Source organism: Toxotes jaculatrix, chromosome 12 (assembly GCF_017976425.1).
Source record: "Toxotes jaculatrix isolate fToxJac2 chromosome 12, fToxJac2.pri, whole genome shotgun sequence".
Classification (NCBI taxonomy): domain Eukaryota; kingdom Metazoa; phylum Chordata; class Actinopteri; family Toxotidae; genus Toxotes; species Toxotes jaculatrix.
Window position 1 is genome coordinate 20,479,113 of NC_054405.1, and position 24,252 is coordinate 20,503,364.

General features: G+C 39.2%; 1 protein-coding gene across 3 annotated transcripts; it reads left to right on the forward strand.

Moving 5' to 3' along the window:
* The first annotated feature begins 206 nt into the window (after positions 1-206).
* On the forward strand, positions 207-24,252 carry b3glctb (beta 3-glucosyltransferase b). Of its 3 annotated transcripts, XM_041052453.1 has the most exons (16): positions 207-372; positions 1,533-1,570; positions 1,669-1,708; positions 2,127-2,236; positions 9,721-9,797; positions 9,937-10,048; positions 11,066-11,202; positions 11,345-11,408; positions 12,288-12,404; positions 14,309-14,378; positions 15,585-15,698; positions 17,290-17,389; positions 17,881-18,000; positions 18,257-18,401; positions 22,474-22,617; positions 24,118-24,252. In XM_041052453.1, the coding sequence occupies exons 1-15, from the start codon at positions 312-314 to the stop codon at positions 22,606-22,608; spliced, it is 1,440 nt and encodes a 479-aa protein (XP_040908387.1). In that variant the 5' UTR covers positions 207-311; the 3' UTR covers positions 22,609-22,617; positions 24,118-24,252. The 3 variants fall into 3 exon arrangements, with proteins under 3 accessions (XP_040908387.1, XP_040908386.1, XP_040908388.1); XM_041052452.1 differs by lacking the exons at positions 22,474-22,617; positions 24,118-24,252 and adding an exon at positions 19,750-20,184; XM_041052454.1 differs by lacking the exons at positions 9,721-9,797; positions 9,937-10,048; positions 22,474-22,617; positions 24,118-24,252 and adding an exon at positions 19,750-20,184.

Genomic DNA, 24,252 nt, shown 5'->3' on the forward strand with positions numbered 1-24,252 from the left:
AGTGCAAAAAAGTTGACTGTGAGATGTGTATAAAAAAAAAAAAACAAAAAAAAACAAAACAAAACAAAACAAAACAAAACAAAACAAAACAAAACTGCAAGTGTCTCTCAACCTGAACGCACCTGATTTACAGTGTGATGGTAGCAACCTTATAAATTAGTGTCCGCTAGAGGTCGCTCCAGCTCCGTGCTGTCAGTCACTAACACTTAAGCATACAGACTTCAGCCAGTGCAGGAATGTAGCTAACCAATTCCCTCAGGTCGCCGTGAAAATACGGTGATTTAAAACGAAAACCAGCACCCACGGGAGCCATGTCGCACCATAATGTGGTTAGCGGATGCAAACTGGTCGCTGTGCTCCTTCTTTGGCTTGGTAAGTGGGGTCAATGTCCAACATCTGCTCTGTTAGCTAACCCGCTAGCACCAAGCGAGACACAGCGTCAGACTGGCAGAGAAACACCGGAAGATTCTTCGATTTGGTCTTCAAAGTAAAATGTTATCACTATATCCATAAACTGTGTACATTATAATTTCTAAAGCCTATCAGTATGTATCTTTAAAGATTAAATCACCCAGTTGAGATAACAATCAGTGGCATCGTGATAGCTATTTTGTTCTAAAATAGCGGAAGGTTTTGTTTTGAAAATCCAAACAGGAAATATTGATTTGATTCAATGTGACTTCACGGATCACAGACAAACGCAGGCCTGAGCAGGTGATCCCCTGGTTTTATTGTAAACAGAAGGCTGATAAAAAGACATTGACGCATTTCAGGTTAATTAAATGTCTGATGTCAAAGGTAATATGCCACCTGTGTGTGCAGGCAGCTGTCTCCTCTCAGCCGTTTCTCTTTGTCTTTGGCACATATTGACATGCTTATATACACACCATTGCACCTGTTGACCCATAAGTATGCTTTGTTCATCACCACAATTCCTGTATACTGAGCAGTAGCACCTACAGGTGTCCTGGTTTCAAAATCTTAGGTTTTTAACTTATTAAGATAGTGATGACAGATGTTTGTGCAGAAATGAGCCTACGACTCTGCTGAGTCTGCTACTGCTTTGGCTTGGACCATCATTACATGTCATACTTTTACAGATATGTCAAGATGATAAAAGTGAGCAAAGTGTTGCTCTACTAGCATGTCATGCATTAATTGAAATTGCTTATTCTTGCTGCACTAATGTTTAAAGTAAAGACCAACATATTGACAGAGAAATATTTGCTTATTAATGGGTTTCAGCTAACAGTTATTTCCATTATTGATTGATGTGTCCATTTCCCAAAGCTCAAGGTGACTTATTTAGTTAAAAACAAAATATATTCTATTTCCACCTATTATTTTACTACTACTATTTTGCTTGGTAAATTATTTAAACGTTTAATCACTTATCAAAGCTGCTGTAAATTAATTTTCTGTAGATTCACTGACTGACTAAAAGATTAATTAGCTCCTCTTATCAGCAGTAATAATTCATGCATTATGATAATAGTGCGATAACACTGTTGCATCTTTCTCTGCGCCTTAAGGTCCCCCTGCTGAAGACAGACACGCAGGTCGTGCTCATGTAAGTGCCACCCCCAGATTCTTGCCGTGATTATGCTTCATCATGTGGCTCAGCAGTGTGTGTCAGACTTAACGAGAATCAACTCTGACTCCCCGCAGGCAGCAGAGCACCAGGAGCACACCGCACACAGCTCTGTTGGTGAGTGAGGGATTTCACTGCAGATGGCCTGATATTTTGTCCACAGCGGTGGCACATTACTTGGCAAAACAAATCAGTTTCATGGTGTATGTTAATGGGGCTTGATTTTCCAGGCCACCATTTTGTTCTTGAAATTGTGAGTGTGAATGAAAAGCTCAATCCAGACACCAAAATCTTTAAAATTGTAGATAACAATAAACAAATCTAATGCAAAGAGGAGGAGGGGGAAAAGTTAAAGGGGCAGCTCAAGATTTGGGGAAATATGTTATTTGCTTTCTTGCCAAGAGTGATGTGAGAAGATTGACACCAGACTCTCGTGTGACGTTGTGGAGTCCTGTCATCTCAGAGAGATTTTCACTGTGAGAAAACAAATAATTATTGTATTGTATTATTATATTCCTTTAATTTTTTTTCTCAGGATTGGAGGAAGTGGTGTTAGTAATTCAGAGTCAGAGAAACTCCTACCATGCCCGTCGAAGTGTTCAGAGGAAGGCGGAGATTCTGCATCAGGCAGCTGAACTCGGACAGGTAACACCTGGCTGGCACCGGATGACTTAGTGGTTAACGCTGTGAATCTCAGAGGAATAATATGCTGGGTCTAAATCTTGATCCTGATCTTTCACATGCTAGTTACAGTAGGTAGTTGTAGGATTTAATCACCTTTCTCAATTGTGAATGCTAGCAGAGTGGCTCTAGCAATGGTCAAGGTTTGATCTACTACTTTGGTCCAGACTGAAACGTCTCAACAATTACTGGATGGTTTGGCGTGAAATTTCAAACAGGCCTTCATGGTTCCCAAAGGATGAATCCTTCTGACTTTGGTGATTCTTCAGCAACTAGGCCAGAGCAGCGCTGTGCCAGCCTTCCAGGGCTGCTGGCATGGCTGTAGACTCTAACAGTGTGCCTGCACAGTAAACATTTCAGCTTTGTTTTTCAGTTGTTTGCCTCACACACTGCCTGCACTTCAAATCCTTTTGCACAGCGATTGTGTGTTGGACTCTGAGCTCTTTCAAAACACAGGTAAACTGCAACTTGATACTGTGGCTGAGCCCTTCCTGCATAGACACACGGAGCATTGGAGCTGTTGCTGCTCCGCTGACGTGTATTTACATATATGTAAAAACATATCTATATATATCTATAGTAAATATCTTTAGCAGCAGTTAGGTGAAAGGGCATCAACATAAAACCATCTGTATCGTTCCTTACCGTAAGGTACGTGATTTAGTGATCTTAGTGCTTGAGGCAGCAGTTCTTTCATTGTTTGGAAGAAAAAATTTTGTAATCGCCATTAAGATAAGTTGTGTATATGCCTACTACTTGCTCACAATATGGTGTGCTGGCAGTAACAGGATAATGATGCTGCACACCTTTTATTTTTAATGTGTATCAGTGACTTTTGTGTTTGACTTCATCAGAATCAGAAGCCTTTATTGTCACTGTACAAGAATACAACGAAACATGTACAACGTGTTACTCCAAATCTAAATAAATAAAAAAGTATGTGCAAATAGTCTAAATAAAAGTAAAAATAAAAATAGAAATAGAATAGCACTCACAAAAATAGAATAGACTAGAATACAAAGGTGTTGCAGAAGAAAAAATAATGCAAGAAAGACAGAGCATTGCTGTGGTGTTACATTGGTGCCAATAGGTGTCCTCCTTGCCATAGAGCTGTTCTACATGAGCTGACAGGAGGCAAACTCTCCTTTCTCACACAGTAGGTATTTAATAATTAGGGTCTGCAGAGTTTCTCTGAAAATGAACTGGTCATAGACCTTAGTGAAATGAGATGGCAAGCATATATGAACATGGCAGCCAGTATAGGAAACACAGAGCTGTTGCTTTTCTGTTAATGGGAAAGGGTGCTGTGAAATACAGAGAGAATCCTGCATTAGTTGTTGATTCGTTCTCCATCCTCATTTTCACTCCACAAAAGCCTCCCACATAGAAGAAATGGGAGAAGGCAGTCAGCAGTGGAATGATTTCTACAGCAACATACTGAAAATAAAAAAAACGTCTGGGACTGCTGTGAAGAACAGTTTTTTTAAATTTTTATTTCTCTTGACAAATGAAAATTTCAAGCGTGTGTCAAATTTTAAATAGGTTGTGGTCAAGGCAGAAAGTAGTCACAATAATTTGGGCAGCACAAACCACACCCTAAATATATGAAACATCATGTCATCAGTAGATAAAGTCATATCTGTTCATATGCCCAGTAGGTTTGTGAGTCAGCAACTAACACCCAGGGAGATGGACCCTCGTGTTTGGCTTTGGTGAAGCTATCTGGATATTAGCATGATGGTTTTTTGAGTTCCCATGTCCTGCTAACTGATAATGTCCTGTTGGACGCCAGTTGGTATTTGCTGTCTGAATTGCATTTACCGTGTTCTCTTAACCTCTCTCTGAGTCTGTGTCGTCTTTATTTAGTACAGAGACCTCTGCAATGACACTGCAGCCTGTAAACACCAATGTGCCGTAGCAGCTGGAAAACTTTAATCACACATGCTATGTCTGTGAACACATCCGTGAAGGATTCGCCACAGTGGGAACGGTGATTGAATTTGACACGTCTGTGATTGTTTCGTTTTGAAGCCATGTGCTGTTGTTGGTGGTGGTTCGAGGTGTTTACGCACCAATTTCTTCCTGAGAGACAGAGAGAAGATGCAGTTAGTTAGTGAGAATGTCTCCACGGTTATAAAATACACTCAAAAATGGGTGAGCTGCCCATCAACAGTCTCCACATTGTCATTCATGGCTTATTCAATGACTGTACTTGCGTGGCAGCTGTGGACAGGAATTACACACCCAGGGAATATGTCAGAGAGGCATAGCAGAACAGAATAAAACACAGATGGAGAAAGAGGACACATGAATCCACCCTCACTTTTTAAAATCTTTTTTCAAATCCTGTTTGTATTTTATCCAACTTTTACCATTTCAATTTGATTTACTGACAGAAATCTTTCTACATACAGAGTCAGAGTCATCTTATTGTCCAGGGGCTGGTATGTTCTGTATAAAGTTTTTTGTCATTTATGAAGTTCCCTAAATGTTCAAACCTGGTCTCAACTTGCAAACAATTTTGGAGAACAGAGCCCCTAAATCAGTTAGGAGTGAGCAGCTCCTCAGTTTTAGTTTACTCTCATAGGAAAAACCTGTAATAAAACATTAAAGTTAAAGATGTAAATACATTATCTATCAAGTTTCTGTTAATGAAGCTAATTTTTACACTTTTAACATTTTAACATTTAGATTAGCCAACTACCCGAGAAGAGGGACAAACCCAAGGAGATGAAAAAAAACCTGAATAACCTATACAGCATTATAAATTCTTTTTCAGACTACCATTAGAAAAACAACAAATTCCATCACAATGTGTTATTTGCTAAATTGATATTAATGCACAGTGGTAAGTAAAAGTATGGGAACCCTTTGAAATTACCTGGTTTTCTGCATTAATTGGTCAAGAAATGTGATCTGAGCTTCATCTAAGTCACACGCATAAATAAACACAATGTGCTTTAGCTAGTAACACAATTCTAATACTTTCATGTCTTTAAGGAACAGACATATTAAATATTAAGCGTTCTGGTGGATGAAGTAAATTAAAGTGAGTGAACAGTTGGGTTTAATAACTGGTCGAACCTCCTTTGGCAGCAGGAACCTCAAACATGGCGAGGTGTCCAGGCCCAGAGGCATCACAGTGCTTCACCACTGGGGTGACGTTTCCATGATGACATGCGGTGCCTTTTTTACACCATTTTTAGAGCTGCGTGTTCTTGCTAAACAGTTCCACCCTGCTTTCATCAGTTCACGAAACATTTTCCCTCCAGCGTTGTGGTGTGTTCAAGTGATCTTTGGCAAACTTGAGTGCAGTGAGTGATGATTTTTATTTGGACGACAGCGACTTCCTCTGCGGTGGCCTGTCCTTGCACCACAGTGTGCGTATGGCAGACTCATGAACAGAGATGTTAAGCCTCGCCAATGATTCCTTTAGCTAACATTCTGTGTTGTGCCTTTGGAGTCATCTTAGCTGGGGGCCCACTTCTAGGGAAAGTAGCCACAGAGCTTAATCATCTCCATGTATAGACAATTTGTTTAACTGTGAACTGATGAATATCTGATGACTTTGAGATGACTTTTGTAACCATTTCCAGCTTTATGCAAATCAGCAATTCTCAAGCCTAAGTACTCTGAGGTATCTTTTATTGCGAAGCATGGTTCGCATCAACAGACACTTCTGGTGAATAGCGATATAATAAATTCTGACTTCACTTAGCTTTTGTTGATGTCATTAGCCTAGGGGTTCACATAACTCCCAGCCTACCCTGTCATGTTTTCTTTGTGAACAAGAACAAGACAATGATTTGTATGTTGCTAGTTAAAACAGATTGTGTTTGCTCAGTACTTTAACTTTCTGATCGTATTTTAAGACAAATTTCGACATGAATGCAGGTAATTCCAAAGAGTCTGCTTACTTTTTTTGTGCCACTGTAAATAAACACAAGGTTTTTCAGGTTGAAAAAGCGACTTCACTATCACTTAACACTCAGCCTCGAAGGAGAATAAAAGATATTAAACAGAAATTATTAGTGAAATCATTCACAACATCAAGAGAAACGTGGCTGAAATATGACAAGAATGTTGATGATGAAAATATATTCCTGCTGTAGCACTGGTTCATAAAAACCACTCACAGAAACAGGTGTCTTTCCACTGAAAGAGGGAATAATTCTTATTTGGGCATAGAGGTGTTGAGAGGTTGTTTCAAATATTAAAATCAATATAAAGTCAGGCTTACATGCTGGGAAAATAGCTCCTCCGCCTTCTGAAAGTGTTGATAAGAATACGGCGAGTTTCGTAAATAGCACCTTTGGATGCATCCGTGTGTACAATCATCTCTGCATGTGTGCTTGTGCTGAAAGGCTGTGATGTGAGAGTGTTGTCTAAGCGAGGCAGACGAGTGAAAGCTTTCTCTGGATTTGATGTTTATCGCAGCTAGATAGACCTTGATTGTAGTAAGCTATTTTGAATGAGGGCAGGTTGTGCGTCATGCCTTTTTTTTTTTTTTTGACTGACGTATAAGCAGGTGTTCATTTTTACTGATTGATTAAAGGAGGAAAACACGCGTGAACTCTGACATGCTGACACCTTGTTGTCTGACAGACTTTTGCCTCTTTTATTGTTTTTATTGTTCATTTGTCGATGCTCAAAAGGATTTTGTCACACAGTAAATCATAGTTACACAGCGATGGTCCTGATGTCATTTCCACAGCCTGGCTTCATATGTATAATGATGGATAAACATTTGGTTAGTGTCACATGGCTCTTTGTTACGGCTATTGGCCGCAAGTACAGGGCTTTATTCCAAGATGTCACTGCCAGTGCTGCATCTTTTCAGCCTCATCATCCAACCTCATTACAGAGTTGTCTCATTTGGCCGCTGCCCTCTCAGCTCTTTTCGGCTCACATTTCACCACAACACTAACAGCAGATGGTAACCCCTCCCCAAACACCCCCCCCCTCCCCAAACACCCCCCTCCTCCTCCTCAGGAGACCCCAATCATGGTTTCCTGAGGAAAAAATGTAGGAGTGACCTCTAAGAGCTGCCCTCAAGTGATAACATGATTAATGATATGTATGTTTAGAGCAGGAATAATAATGTGTCCCAAGGTTCCTTCTCCCTGATATGTTATTCTGGGGTCCTGGGTTGGAGCTCACCCATCTTTGAACTCTGCCTTCATGCAGATCTCAATTACACACCTGTGAAGTTTTTGTGTGTATCTTCCACGGTTTTGACGGTATCACAGTGACAAAATCTGTCCTCAGGCAGACAGAGACATACACACACACACACACACAGATTCACAAGATGAAAACAATACCAGCCCCGCTGTCACAGCTGTTAATAAAAATGGAGCATGGAACAAAAGTCTGCTGCTGCTGGAGGTGGTACATTGGAGAAAACTAGCGCAACAATGAAAGGTGCAGAGAAACAAAGATGCATGGAAAGAGCCTGCAAACAATATGAGTCTCAGCTTTGTTTTTGTTGTTTGCACCCGTGAGAAATGTAAAAAGAGTTATATAACAGGCTGTCGGAGGTGTGTTTAGAGATTGGAACTTATAGGAAAGCAGCAGCAGCAGTTGCTTGGAAGCTGTAAAGTCCACCCCATTTATATAAATGTGAGTAGGCTAAGTAAGAGAAACACTCCTCTCTGTATAATGCAACACAGTTCAAACAATACATTATAAACTACAGCGTCTAAAATGATCATACAGCTGCATGGACACTTCATCAGACACTGGTTATGATCTTCATGAAGGAAGGATTTATTGCAGCTCTTGTACTTGAGAGAGACCTTTTATGCTGGTTATATGTCATATTTTGTGGCAGCAGCTCCTCTTTCTCTCTGAAGCTATGTGATATTGTTCTGCATTACCCAGTTATGCCTGCTTGTAGGAATTAATGTATACTGTAATGACCTGTTATATTTACATAATCCTGCTGTTTCAAATGCCTCATTTAGAGCGCTGCAGCCTGGAATAGCATCCTCATTGTCATAAATCAGACTGCCTTTAGTCACTCGTTGGTTCTAGAGGTAAACATGGATATTACTGACAGAAGGACATGATATCTGCTCAGACTAGAAAGAAGCAGACACTGACTTTCATTTCAGGCCTATTTTTGGCCATATTAATCCTTACAGCTGTGTCTATACCAGTGCTATAAATAGCTGCATGGAAGAGATTTGTAAGTTCTTCTGCATGAGTCACATGGTGAGGAAGGAGACCTAAAACAGTAGCTTCTGAGAAACTCTTTCTCCTTGTTTTGCCCTCATTTTCTGCCCATAATTGTCAAGACCATGATCAAAACCATATTTAACAAACAGTACACACAGCAGGAAGTGCAGATGTTGTTACTCAACATGTTGCTGATCAAGGTCTCACCACCCGCCGGCGTGTTAAGGTGTATTAGCCAGATCATCTGTCAGTGTCAGTGCAACATCTATCATTTCCTGCCACCTGTCAGTGAAGTGCATCCTCTGTCCTTGTGTTATTATTATGTTATATTAGGTTTGTTTTCATTGCATTTACTCAAGTACTGAACTGAAGAACAACTCTGAGGTATTTGTACTTTGCTTAAGTGTTTCCATTTTGTGCTGCCTTAGCCGTCTGCTCCCAGCACATTTCAGAGTGAATTATTTTTTAGGTTTTACTCCATTTAATTTATTTAACAGTTATAGTGACTAGTATACAATGCATTGTTAAAGTTTAAAGCAGAGGTTTCTGACCCTTGTGGCTGTGACCCCATACCAAAAAATAAAGAACAGTGTTTTTGGGGCTATTTCTCATGTTTCAGATGTTACCAAAGAGACCAAAGGCTGTGAACTACTGGACTAAGCTTCCTAACTTTAAAGTAGTTCCACTAATGCATTGATGCATCAGTCCTCAGGCAGCTGCTCATCCCTGTACAGGGCCCTCTAGTGGTGGAAATTTGCATCATCATCCAAAAAGACCTTCATTCTCCATGTTTCCGTTTTACTCAAAGCAGACAGTTCAGTTTTGTGTGAGATCGTTTCAAAAACAGTGAAATAAAACAGTTTCAAACTGTAGTTTTCTGTTTGATTTTACTCTTAAATTCAATCACACTGATGCAGTGTTAATTTTATTGATTGAGCTAAAGTGTTAGCCATGATTTTCAGGTAAGTTTTTGGCAACATTTATTCATATAAAATGGATTTAATGAATCGATGAAGCACAAAAGCCTGGTTTGATGCATGAAAAACATATTTATGTATGTACTGGGTAAATATGTAGACTAAATGATCCTATTGTTCATTCTTAACTAATTAAACTGTAGAGAATTGTGTTGTTTCAGAAAACCGTCTCTTTCAGAAATGTTTCAGAAGACTTTTTGCACTGTATTTCATGTTATTCATGCGATTGCAGGATGGTTAATTTAATTTACTGATTTTTTTTGTAAAATTCAGTTGTTTGGCTTCATTCAGGGAGTTCCAGTTGTTCTTCTTCTCCATGAGCTGTCAGAGTATGAAGGGGACTGGAGTGTCCTCCCTGCGCTTCCTCGGTCAGTGTTAAACATACATATGGAGATGATGAACAAATAATTAAATCGAACTCAATAAGATTTAATTTAATGGAGCTTTAGTGATTCCTAGGGGGAACATTAAGGCGTACAGCTAATGGCTTCTTGTGGATCTTTCCAGTCTCTATGCCACGTATGGTCAATCAGCATCCTGGTTTTTCTTCATAGAGGAGGAAACCAGAGTCAGACTGGCTGCTCTGCTGCAGGTCCTCCACAGATATCAAGTCCATGAGGTGAGATGCACAAACGTCCTCCAGTTTTTTTCTTCAAAAACATCTTTGGTGATTGTAGCTAAAGAGCTCAGTTTTAACTTCATCTCTCCACAGCACTTATTTCCCAAACGACTCTGGATTATCCAGATGTTGATTCACAGACTTCAGACGTTGGCTTTTGTGATGAGGTCATAAAACCATGGTCTGCCACTCCTGTGTCAGCTGAACCTTCCTGCAGGCACTTTACAGTCATACAGAGGTTTTGCTCTGCCCTTCTGCCCAGCAGATGTGGAGTTTTATGTGAAAGATTTCTTGGTCTTCCAAGTCTTCCTTGTCTCAACTTCCACAGTTCCCCTTAACTGCCATTTCTTAGTGGAAATTTCAAGCTGGAAGCGCTTTGACAGCTTTTTTATAGCCTCTGCTGCTTTGTAGCCATCAGTTATCTCAGTGGTTCTCAAACTTTTCTGGCATGCCCTCCCTTCAGAAGCCATAATAAGTTCATGACCTCGCACCCCACAATTTTTTTATCAGTCATTAATAATGACAGGAGAGGCAACTAATGAAAAAGGATCCAAGTTGAATTTTAATTAATGAAATGAAGGTCAGTGTGACTCAAACTCATTAACTCAAATATATAAATCATATTCATTCAACTTAGTTTCAATCTAGATTTTTCCCCTGGTTATCCTCACCTCCCTCTAGCAGTGGCTCTGCCCCCCCAGTTTGAAAGCCACTGAATTAGCTTCATTTTCAGATCCTTAGTCAGTTGCTTGGAGGAGCTCATGTTTGTTGAGTGTTACCTGCCTTAAAATTTCTGTTTGCTGCAGAGGTTGCATTTACTTCTTTTCTCTTAAGAAATCAACAAAATGTGGAATGAGCCCAGAGGGTGTCCAAACGTATGCATGCGACTGTGTATGATACAGTCTTCAGCTCCTCGTGCTGTTGGAATGTCTTGGTGGTGAGAAAGATGCAAAGAAAATAACAGAGCAACTTTCTTTTCACACCATCCTACCCCGCTGTCATTTTTGCAACTGACAGGAATGGTTTTTGGGTAAGCGTCTCCATGACAACGAGGCTTCTATTATCCACCATTATGCCTTCTCTGAAGACCCCAGGTCCTTTGGTTACCCTGATCCTGCAGCAGGCTGGGCTCTCAGCGTGCCGCTGCTCCACAGGTGTGTGCGTGTGTGTGTGTGTCACTGATAAGTTTCTCTCCTTTATGTTTTTGACATTCAGGTTTTTACTGGGTTTCTTTTAAAAGAAAGATTTGGTACACAGCAAGAAAAGCTTCATTTCTGTCACTTTCGCTTGTTTCAGACTCGCTGAGCGGATCCAACATGAGCATCTGAAGTCAGATTTCACCATCGACTTGAAACATGAGGTACTTTAAAACAATTTCCAGGAGTTTTCATGAATCTGTGTGTCACCTCCTGCCAGTCACTGTAATAATACAGCTATTGTTAAGACTCAGCTGTGGTTCTCTTCTGCTTTGCACCTCAGCAACTGCTATGAAAAGCATCATCATCATCAGTGTCATCTTTAATGCTGCCTGCTGATCATATAATGATGATAGACAGCATTCCCCCAGCGACTGACTACTCTTTTGTTGAAATCTCAGACTCGACCCCTGCTGCTTTTTGTGCTCGCGGCTATTATTATATTAATAATGCAAGAGCTCTATTTCTGAATTGGTCTAAGTATGTGTGTATTTGTGGGTGAGGGGGGGCAGTCGATCAGGTGACATTTGTAGTACTTTGCACTAACGTAAGCATTCAGTATTTCTTGGCTTATTTCTTTCAGTATTTCAAGTTGTTTAGAATAGCATGAAATAGTTTTAAATTCCTAATATCACAGTAAATTCAAAGTCAAAGCAAAGTTCATGGTGTCCTGACCCAGCAGAGTTATTCATTCATGATGTAATGCCTCCATAAAATGCAAGGGACTGATAAAATTGAAATGCATAGCGTGAGTCTTAAACTTTGAGCTGTGTCCCCTTTGAAATTCTCAAATGACTTATGGGTAATACAAAATAAATCACTGGCCATGTAAGTGTATACGACCAAGACCAGGTCCAGAGCTGCCAGGAAATCAAAGATATTTACTGTTTAATGACCCAGAGCGAGCTCTTGTACCTAAGTCTGAACTGAGATTGATTGGTTTCTACATATCATGATAGCGACTATCTATGAATGTATGTATCACTAACCGCTGTTCCCCTGTTCGCCTACATTTGTCTTTATCTCTGTCTCTGGTTTTTTAGATTGCTTTGTATATTTGGGAGGAAGGAAATGGTCCAAAGCTGACGGCCGTTCCAGAGTTTTGTACAGAGCCAAGAGACAACTGTGCTACCACATTTACAACCTACCTGCCCAACTGTGTATGTACAACTCTGTTAGTGCCCCAAAGATCATTAGTTATATAGAAAGTATGCTATGGGCTGAATATCTACGATTCATGTAGGCATGTGGAGGTGTAGTGTAGATAATTCACAAAAGGAAGAACTCAAGGATTTTATAACCCATCACCCTCAGTCACATTTATAGCCCAGCTGTCCAGCTTAGTAAAATGTCAAACACTGAGCACATTATGCAAATGGGACCGTAAGGATGAGTGAGCTGTGTCACAGTGAAGGCTATACGGAAACCAACCAAACCAACCAATCACAGTGATGCACTGCAGCATTTTTGTGTTGAGCTGGAGGGGAAAATAGAAATGAGCACCATGGCACCTTTCAGGGTAAAGGCTAAAGAAGACGGTGGACAGAAAGGACAATGTACAAAGGAAACACAAAAGTTTTCACTTTTGTGTTTCCTTAATCTTAATCCTTCCTTAATCTAAATCTTAATTTCTATGCATATGAAATATAGAAGCAAGCATATATAGCATATAATGCACTTCCTGCATCCTTAAACATTTTTTCCAGGGGTTACCAATATCAGTAAACCTTATATCTGGAGCGGATATGATATATGTATGCAAAGAGCATGATTTAAATTATTATAATTAAAATCGACCATATCTTAACCAGGTCATTTCTCTTTAGCAGTGATGAGAATTCGATTGAAGAACATGTTGTTAAAACCAACCAGCTTCTTTTATCCAGCAGCATACGCATACAAAGTGTGACTAATGGCCACCTTAACAGAAAATAATGACTATTTTTAAGAAGGCCACATAGAGATTGAATCTACTTAGAAAGTTAAATGATTTTAGAGTTTGTAACCAAACTGGAAATGGGATTGAGGTGTCTGTTGGTATTTTATTTTTCAACATGGTCATGTGGAATGGAAATCTTAACTATAGGAAAAAACTGAAATAGTATAATACATTTCTGCCAGAAGCCCCAGATGTGACCAAGTCAGAGATTTGAAATAAATATAGGAGATTCATCCCACGTGCACTTTGAGCTTTTATAATCAGGAAGATGCTGTTAACAATAAGATCCATTAAAAGTGAGGACAATGAATCTTTCTTTCCAAATGCAATCAGGATGCTGAAAGCTTAGCTTCCTTAAGATTTCAGAAACATGCAACAATCCCCTTTTTTGTTCTCTGCTGTGTTTATATTTTTTTTAAATCATGTGTTGATGTGATTGTCTTGTGCTTTTTAAAAATTCTTTGTTGTAAAGCTGCAGCCTGCAATTTTTCACAGTGTGGACAATAATGGTCCAAACTAACCAACTAGCGAATGAGCAAAAGTCCCAACTGTTCATCGTCCTACTTCAGGCAAATGTGATTGAAGGGAGCAGAAAGTTGAAGGCCACCTAACACAAAGAATACATGATGAATCTAGCATTTATCATGACCACACAGGAATGAAAGTTATCCATCATGAGGAGGTGTGTGTGTGGTGTTCAGCCTGAATATTCTGAAAAGCTAGCAGATCAAAACTGACAGCTACAAATAAGCGAATAAGTAATAACATACCGATTGCTGTTGGTAATTTTCTCTTTGTGGAATAATTTTCTGGAATAAGAAGAGAGACCTGAAATGGGAATTCAGTGCAAAAAAGATTTCAGAAAATGTAAGTGGAACACTAACACAGTGCTGTGAGTCATTTTCTTTTTTCCCTACATGATAATACCGTTAGAACTGAGTGTGCCTCATTTTGCCATCCTGACTCCATTTTAACTCCATTACATTCTGTATATGCTGCTCCTCACACTGTTTGTGTGTACCTGTGTGCTTGTTACCATCTTATTGCTTCCACGCGTCACACTTTTAATGAAGAGGGATATTGTTTCTCCTTTTCTCTCTCCCCCTTTTTTTTTTTTTTTTTTAGGGAGATCCAGTCTCAAAGAAAGACGTATTTGTTGCTGTGAAAACTTGTCAAAAATTCCACTTGGAGCGAGGTGTGTGTTTGTTGCTACCTACCAGTTTTAGAAGGGCACAGTTTCATTAAATAAAAATGTAATTGTATTTTGCAGTGGTGGGAGACATATTAAGATCCTTTACTTAAGTAAACATACCAGTGTATTTATATATGGCATTATTAGATTATTAATACTGATGCATCAGTGCATAAGCAGCATTTTACTGTTGTAGCTGTTTGAGGTGGAGCCATTTATAACTATAGGTAAAAGCAGGGATTTTAGTCCAGTATTCCCAATCTAGGGGTCTGGATAAATTACTGTTTTTATGTTAAATCTGAGACATACCATGTAGCTGTCATATAAAAGTAGTAGAGTAAAAAGTACAATATTTCCCTCTGGGTTGTAGTGGAGCAAAAGCAGCGAGTACAGTACTTGAGTTCTGACCTTTTGCTGTAAAAGTTTGATTGATCTTGCAAGCTTGAGTTGCTGCTGGTTGTCAAAACAAACTCTTTCAGCTTATGTTAATCATAAAATAAATGAAAATTCAATGGAAATTACAGGAAATTTAGCTGCAAAAGTTTTTTTTGCAGTCTTTTTCATTTATCACTGCTGTTCTGTTTACTTGCTTAACAGTCTGGTGGTCATTTAGTCCTAGTTAACCTGTCAGGTGAAAACCACCTGTTTAAATTCACAACCTCATCTAGACTGTCTGCTGAAATTGCAACAGTTTGTGTAATTATCCAAAACATTGACGTCTGTTTTTATGGTCAAAATGAGCCAGCAGTTACGGACTGGTTGTTATAAAGCAATTTAAAAAAACATCAAAAGTACAAAGAACAGTGTGATTAACTTTGTTAAGAATTTGCTAATTTGCTGTTACTTGAATTTCAGGTAATTAGGATTTAATCGCAAGCTGTCACGGTGTACTCTATACAGTCAATCAATTAGTGGATTTGGCTTAGAGTAAATTATTGTAGCATTGGTCCCCACTCGTCCCTGAATGAAAATTAATTACGTTTCATTATGATTGGCAGTTATTATTTTGTGCTTCTAAAGTAGATGCAGCAAGTAAGCATGTGGTTAACCAGTGTCTTGTTCAGAGACACCTTAATTGTTTTCTCCCTCTAGTCAGAGGCACTAGACGACTTCCTGTATTTGATCACATTTGTCCTTTCAGTTAGGGACTAGGGATTTGGGATAGTTTTAATTATAAGCTGTAACAGCCCCCCCCCCTTCTCTTCACAGTGCCTGTGGTGAAGGCAACCTGGGAGAAAGATGCTGGTTTTCTGGAGTATTACAGCGATGTCACTGATGCTTCCATACCCACAGTCAGTCTGGGAGTGCCCAACACTGAGAGAGGTGAGCTGATGGTGGGGGCGGATGTTGGTAGACAAGTTGCAAATAGATGATGTGCAGCTTGAGAATAGACCTGCACGTGTATGGTGCAGAAACTCACTGGGTAGAGTCTCTAAGCCAAGCCAGTGCCTTGGCTTTTATTTTGGGAATGTCACACATTAGCACTAGCATTGTCATTGTGAGGATGTTAGCATGCTGCTGACCTTAGCATTTAGCTCAAAGCATGACTGTGCCTTTTGTACAGTGAGTCTCACAAAGTCAGTGAAAAGGTGGATAGATGACACTTGAACTTCCTCATAATAGGTTCTGTAGTGAGAAAACAATAACTGCACTAACGACCAGCTTCAGGGAGAAGGGGGCACACTGTATATCTGTATCAGGTGTATTCCTGTCTGAGATACACCTGATTGCAGCACAGATCTACTCATGTCCCTCCCTCTAATGTGCCTATGAGTCCTTTCACACGATAGGGGATTGGTACACTGTCGACGACGCCTCTGTCTCTTCCTCCCGTTCATTTTTTATATTCCTCTCTCTGCTCTTGTTCACAGGCTGATGGAGGTGTTACGCTGCCCGTCCTGTTCTCTGTCTCATACCTTTCTCTTCGATCTTTTTGTATTTCGCCTGATATTTACTGCTTTCCATGCCTGTGCTTTTGTTCATCTTCTCATTTTTTCCTTTTAGTGAAGTGCCTCTCTCTTAAAGCTCCACGTTAACCTCATGCTCAGGAGAATAAAAGCAAAAAGAATGTCCCTATTCTTCCTTTGTTTTCTTTTTGTCTTTTGTGAATACCTATGCTCTGTTGGCGTTTTTTTTAGTGAACCTGGCTGAAACTAATACATCAGTCCTTCAATAAATCCTACTTTCGTGACAGTTACAATGTTCAGTTTGTTTTATAGAGGTTCTCATCCAACTTTATGGTCATTTTGGAGGCTGCAGTTTGTGGTGCTGTAGAATTGTGTTGCGTCAGGAGGACAGGTGTTTCTGTCATTTTTTGACCCCGTTTATATCGGTAGGGGTAGGTTAAATAACATAAACACACCTCTGTGTAATACAGTACAGTTCAACATCTTTCAAAATGATCATACAGTTGAATCAACACCTCTGTAAAACTATTTCAGTAAAAACTGAACATTATAACCTTCATGAAGGAAGGATTCATTGCTGGACTGGATTGCTTTTATTAGATTATTGGATTGTCATCTTGGAGACCTCCTTTTTACATCACATCCTGTTTTTTTAATTAATTCCCCACAGTATTTGGGTTGCCTGCCTCTCCACTTATATGTTTACAGACTGTTCTTTGCCACTTTGTCTTGTAAACAAATTTTTGGCTCTTTCCAAATCGTCTTTTGAAGCTTCCTTGCAGCTCTTTGCTGACTTTTTAGAAACCAAGGAATCATTCTGTGTGAAAGCCTCTTCAGTATGACCACAAATAAATACAAATGCATGTTTCTCAGACACACATTCTCTCTCTATCCTTCACGGGGTCTGAGGTTTCTGCACCTTTTTAGTCACAAACCTCCAGGACCAGAACTGGTGAACCCTGCTTCACCTTTCTCACACTTGTGGTCTTTGTGTTGTGTCCCTGCAGGACATTGTGGGAAGACATTTGCAATCTTGAGGCGGTTCCTGAGTAAAGATGTGCCAAAGGCTGATTGGCTTCTCATTGTTGATGATGATACTCTCATCAGGTAACAAGGAGATGTGTTTTTGTTTTACCTACCACTCTTAGAAGATAGATTTAATAATTTAAACCAACAGTAAAAATATATACCTTTGACTGATGTTACTGTGGAAACTAACTAAACTAAAAAATCATTTGTCCCTGTATTGCATCTCTTTTAATGATGAGATTTATTTAAGACAGTGCACATACCCACACAGGTGTTTTCACTTGCTGGCTAATTACAGTTCTGCTCAGGTTCATGAGCACAGTTAGGATTATTATGCAGCAGTCACAGCACAAAGTGAAATTCAACTGTCCAGGCAAAATAGATGGTGCCTGGAAGCCTGGTGACACACAGGGCAGGTGGTGATGAGCAAACTGTTAACTAAGTTACAATAGCTCCCAAAGCTTCACTCTGTTTTCTCTCTACTTTTCTGTTCACCTTTGCACATCATTTTGTTAAAAAAAAAAAAAGTTATTGAAGCGGGAAAATAAATGGCCGTTGTCCATCTACAGTTTACCCAGGTTGCGACGATTGCTGCGTTGCTATGACCCAAAGGAAGCAGTGAGCCTAGGGGAGAGATACGGCTACAGCCTGATTCAGAGCGGATACAGCTACACCACAGGAGGAGGAGGGTGAGGCTGTGTGATCAAAGGTGCTAGTAGCGTAACAGTAAAAGGGAAATGAGGCTGCTATACAAGGTTTTAGTAATGTCTCAGTAAAACAAAATATGAGCGTTGCTATTAAATACAAGATTCAAAAAACCTTTTGGTATTGTTGAAAATATTGAGATAAAGACTAAAATTTAGAAGCGTTAATTGGATCTGACAGGTTGAATTCTGTGTGTGTGTGTGTGTGTGTGTGCGCGTGTGCGTGTGTGTGTGTGTGTAGGATGGTGCTTAGTAGGACGGCAGTGTCCAGGCTAATATCCAGTGGCTGTCAGTGCTACAGTGACGATGCTCCTGATGACATGGTGCTGGGCAGGTGCTTCACTTCCCTGGGTGTCCCCATCACACACAGTCCACTGTTCCACCAGGTAAAGAACAATACACACACACACACAGACACACCATGTTATACAGTATATTTGTGAGGACCTTTCTTAACTTAATTTGCCTTCCAACTCTTAAATTCAGACATATGGAATCAGAACAAGGTTGAATGACCACTTTTACTTTACAGGTTATTATTTTTTTTATAATTTTATATGGGAAATGACAGTTTTTAATTTGTGCTCTTCCAATTGCTAAAGGGGCCTAGAGAGAATCTTTTGATTGAAAAATGAAAAAAAAAAAATGTGGTATTCATCTACAGGGAAGCATATGGTTCAACATATGTTAAGGACAAAGTTTCCCATAATAATTAAGTAATGACTAATTAATTACCTGTGCTAAAATTAAGCAGTTCTTTCAAGAGCATTCTCCTGAGAATTACCATCTAATATAAACTCATCACAACTTGTTAATCTTTAATAACCACCAAATTCACTTACTGCTTTCTGCAGCTATGGAGGTAAATGATACCTTGAACATCAACGCAAACCCTCTGTCTGTTAAGAATATTAATATATATCAATATGACATGACAACAGAAATTGTCTGAGTAGCCGTGCGTTAATACAGTTGGAACAGAGCAGATCTCTTTTCAGGAAACTCTGTATTGTCCTGTGATCTGTATTATACTTTTTACAGTGAATAACCCTTTAAAATCAGAGCGAACCATTAAAACACACCCAAAAATTCACTAAAATCAGTAGCCCAAAAAGTATTTTGTTGGTTGCCTTTGCTGTAGAAGGATCTGTTAGTACATGCAGGTGAGGGTGCTCTCGCAGCTATGCAGTGGTGTCTGACTGATTAGACCAACACTGCTATTATTCTGCAGAAAGGCAGTCAGGAAGGTCTGTCAGGTAGAAGCAGGTGTAAGGTTACAACAAGGTTGTGGGACAGGGTGAAGCACATTTTTCTGTAGCATCTTCTTCATGAGTTTCTGTCTCACCCGGTTTGTATCTGATGCCTTCACAAAACGATCTCTCACCTTGCTTGTTCAGGGACGCGTGAACAGAAACTACAAACTAAGCCAAAAGTGTTGATGGGAGCCAGGTTTAAGACATTACCCTTTATCGTGTATCTGATGACGCTCTGCATGACGCTCTCTTCATATTATCTGTCCCTAAATGTGGGAGGTAAAAGACAGAAAGACTGCCTTGTGGGTTATGGAGACTATAATAACACAGCATTGAACTGTGCTTCCCTGAGGCAACAGTAAAATTGTTTGCAGCGGTGGGAATCCCCTGAATAAATGAAACATGAATCGTTAAGCAGACACATACATGGGCACACACACAGTCACACACACAGACAAACCACTTGTTCTTGATATTTTAGGCTCGACCAGATGACTACTCCGAGACATTGATCTCCCTGCAGCAGGCCATCTCCTTCCACAAGCACTGGAACATAGATCCCGTGGCTGTCTACAAACACTGGCTGCAAGACACACTCCCACGAGATGAACTTTAGAAACACTGTTTGTTTGTACAGTATGTGTGACATACTGTAACAAACAAACATCGAATCCAAATTTGCACAACAGCGTTCAGTTAAAGATGAGCGAAGATCAACCATCATGGTGGCTGTAATGTCCAGAGAGACCTGACAAACATGCACTAAAACATAATTCTTATAAGACTTAATGTGCATGTATTAATCAATATTTTTGATAGCAGCGGTAAATGACTGTGTGTAATGTGAAATGGATCGCGGTGATTTGACTGTGTGCTTTTTGGCTTGTTTTGAAAATTGTCTGCCCCCTAATGGCCATTAATACAGCTTTAATGGAACCATAGATTTTCAAAATTGTCAGGGATATTAGCTGCTTAAATCCCAACTTGTAGCAAAGATGTATTTCCTTCACATTTCTGAGAAGAAGTTGTGAAACTTGCTGTTGACGTCACAGCAGTCTTAGGTTTTTTCTGTTTAGCAGCAGTTAGACACTGATTCAACACTGAGCCACACTGAGCCAGTGACTGCCACTTGTTCTGTGAGAGTGAACTTGTTTTGTCTTTGAGTATCACTGCTGTCACTTTGTTCCCAAACTAAATTGGAACAAAAACCACAAACAAAGATGTTTAATTTATTTAAGAACGATTATGTGAATGTATTTGTTATGTTAGCCTGGATCACAGTGGGATCATTAAGTGCTTGAATGAGGAGGATTAAAAATGTGAATGATCAGTATTGTATTGATAAAGAGACACCCAGTGTTTATTTAGCCAGTTAAGTTCTTTTGAGGATGGGAACCCCCTCTGAAGGGCACTGACATAAAGATGGTGCAGACAAAATGATACAAAACAGGTAAAACAAAATGTATAAAGAAAAAAAAAACATATGAAGATAAGAAATCTGAAATAAGCCAGTAATCACGATTTTACTCAGTGATATTAGATTCTAGTTTGACTCTAACTGACAACTAACATGATGACAGGACAATGCATTTATTTCAGAATGACTTTTTTTGTATTTTGTGTTCATTTCACTTTCAGACAAATATGGAATAGTAGCTCATTATACACTAACAAATAAGAATATTTCTTGAAAATGTCAAACTTGCTTTTTATTATTTTTATTTTTTGTATCTCAAACAAAATTCTGCATATATGTGCTTTTATGTTTACACACAACTGTGTGGAAGAATTTCAGTAGAATTTATTAGAATTTCATTTTGGATCTGCGAACGGCAAACCTGTGTGTGACTATGTGAGTCAGTTAGTGTGGATGCTTGTGGATGGGTGTAAGAGTAATTACGACCACAGCTGGTGAGCCTGCATTAAAATGCCACTTTGCAGCTGTTTTTGAGAATATATAAATATTTGTGTGTGCTGGCTGAAAACCTGTTATTTCCTAAAATTAAATAAGACTTTTTTTTTAAAATAATTTGAAAATAAACTATTCGTTTTGGTTGTATAATAAAACGTTTATTTGTGTGTTTTGTCTGTTTTAGGACACAGAAACACACAACACAAAATTACGTTTGTCCACTTTCCTCTGGAAAATAGTTCATCTGAGTTATCTATAAAGTGGCAATCCACAGATGTTACACATCTGAATGTGAATCAGAATCAAACTGGTTTTAATTGGCCAAGTATTCAAGCACTGTGCTATGAAGAGAGAAGTGAGATGTATGAAATATGTGACATTGTAGTAAACTAAATTCTGCTGCTGTTTTGGCCAAGACCTAAAAAATAAATTTGATCACAGTTAAAATAAGTATCAGATATCAGGTTTTTTGTCTGGACTGATTCAGAGTTCGTTCTTTCATCCATCTCACCACGACTCTGAAATGGTTTGAAACAGTTTCTTCTTCTGCTTCTGATGGTGATTAAAGTGGTAAAAAAGAAGGCTTATAGGTCACTGATTGATTACCACGTGGGAGATACCACTCCTTGAGGATATTAACAGACTCAGCTGTTTCCTTTCTCTGCCTGAGCCTGTCTCTTTCATTTTCATTTTCTTGTCACTCTCATTGAGGCCAGAATCCGATAAGTCGCGGAGTGTCTTTGTATCATGTGTCACAGTGACATTAGTTACTATAGCAACAGGGATATTGACAACCCATAGTGACAATTTCTCTTTGAAGGCTTTGTGTGATGCAAGGCAGATGACATATTGTTATAAATATAAACTCAGCATCCATCCGTACAGAAAAAAATAAATACATCACTGTCACATTATTCACGGCAGCAGGCTAATCTCTTGAATTATTACCGATATCTCTTTAATTGACATTCAAATGATTTGCCACATCTGTGTGCTTCTGCGTGAGCATAAAGGAGATAAAATGCTTCAATACTCAAAGTAAGACAGGATTTCCAGTGTAATCAGTCTCCTATGCTCTTGTGTGTTGGAAAATTGCCTTTGACACACTGAACAGAATAAACATACAAAACACGGATGGGCAGAAGATTAGCATATTGTATACAACAACCGGAGAGGTTGAGGTAATGAGGTTATTTCTAAAACACTTATCAAAGCTTAGGTCTTTGCTAGAAAGAAGCTGTTTTGACTCAGGTTCTTTTGGTCATGTATGTCTCGATTGTTTTTGACATCCAGAATCACAACATCAGAAGATGTGACCTTCTGCCTGTGACGGAAACGTCATCAGATCCTTCTCACAATAAAATAACACCCCAGATCTTCAGATTCAGAGGCTCAGCTGCTCTCCACGCCAGAGGTGTCAAGCAGTGATTGATGCAGGTACTGTTTTCTTTGTTTTTTCCTAGTTTCATTTTAATTATTGCAGTTTTCCCTCAGAGATTTTTTTCGTACACCCTGCTGAACTAGAAAAACTATTGTTGTTGGTCAAACTTATGTTGCAACTTAATTAGCATATATTTAAGGAGCAAGATCACGTTGAGTGACTTTTTGCTTAACTCTGCACTCTTTGGTCGCTGTTGATAAGCCTGTGAAGCTCTCAGTTCTCATACCGCACGTATACAGTTTACACTGATAACAGTGGCACATTTGACACTGGAAAATTTTAGCAATTTTTTTAAACAAACGAGTCCTAGTTTTGAGACAGAATTAGAAAAAAAAAAAAAAAAAGCAGACCTCTTACTTCCAGCTGTTGATTTTGCAGGCTGAAATGACAGTTGCTGCAAGCAGATTTTAATCAGATATGTCTAGCTGGTAAATTAAGCTAAGATTAACTCCATGAGTTTGCTGAAAATGCTGCCAGTTGCAGATTTTTTTTTTCCAGCTGACACACAAAACAAAGGAGCCCTGTAAAGGGGTCTTAAATATGCAGTTGATGCATATTTAATAAATATGCACTTGATGGCTACAGGCATGATATTGTGCTAAAAGTCTGAGCCTACAGCTAACATGTCCCAGGCTGAAAATCAGCATCCTCACCAGTTTGGGCCTGGGGGATGATTAGGATGTCTTCCTTATTATACATTATTATTATATTGTTTTGCAGGCATTATGAAGGTATTCTGCATAAAGATGTAAAAGAAAGAGGGATTCAATTTATGGTTTATTTGTTTATTTTATTTATGGTTTGCATTTTTCACTTTTTTAACTACAAGAGAAAAGGCTTTTTGGATGGGAACTAATGTGATTGGTGAATGTGACACTATCTAGTGACAGCATTTGGGTGGGGTCATGAGAGTGTAAAGTTCCCCAAAGCTAATAAAGAGCAGGGAAGAGCTGCTGACGTGATCCTACACTATAAAGTATCGTCCAAGACCAGTTTCAGTTCAGTCGGGAAATACCACGCTGTGGCTTTGCGATCGTGAAGGGTTTAAACCCACAAAATACTGTCATATGAAAAGCTCGTTCATCTTGGCTACAGTACGTGAATGAATAATTTTATATGAATAAATAATTTAATTTTCATGTCTGGCCATTCAGATGAACCATCCATCATGGAATTATTCAGACACATTAATCAGCAACAACCAAAGCAGCACAACGCATTAACATCATCCAAATGTAAATATCCTATGGGCTCCCGAGAGACGTCCATCGCTAGAAAATAGACAAAATGCAATAAATAACAAACAGCACATCATATTATCCTCAAATTAAATTTTGCCCAGAGGTACAATGGGTGTACAAAACCTGACTGGACCTATTCAAAGCACTGTGCCCAATAATTTATAATTATGGTTATAATTTATAAGTGCCATGGAAATTTAATGTTTAATCCAAGGATGATCACTTATAAATGCTTTGTTTTCTTCTAATCACCAGCCTGTCTGTCTGTGGGTTCATTGGGTGAAGTGGACCATGGTACATTTTGTTTTATAGAGAAATCAGCCACCTGCCAAACCTGTTTGCTAATCACTCAGGTGTAGCTAAGTGGAATGTGCACCAGGCTTTATAGAT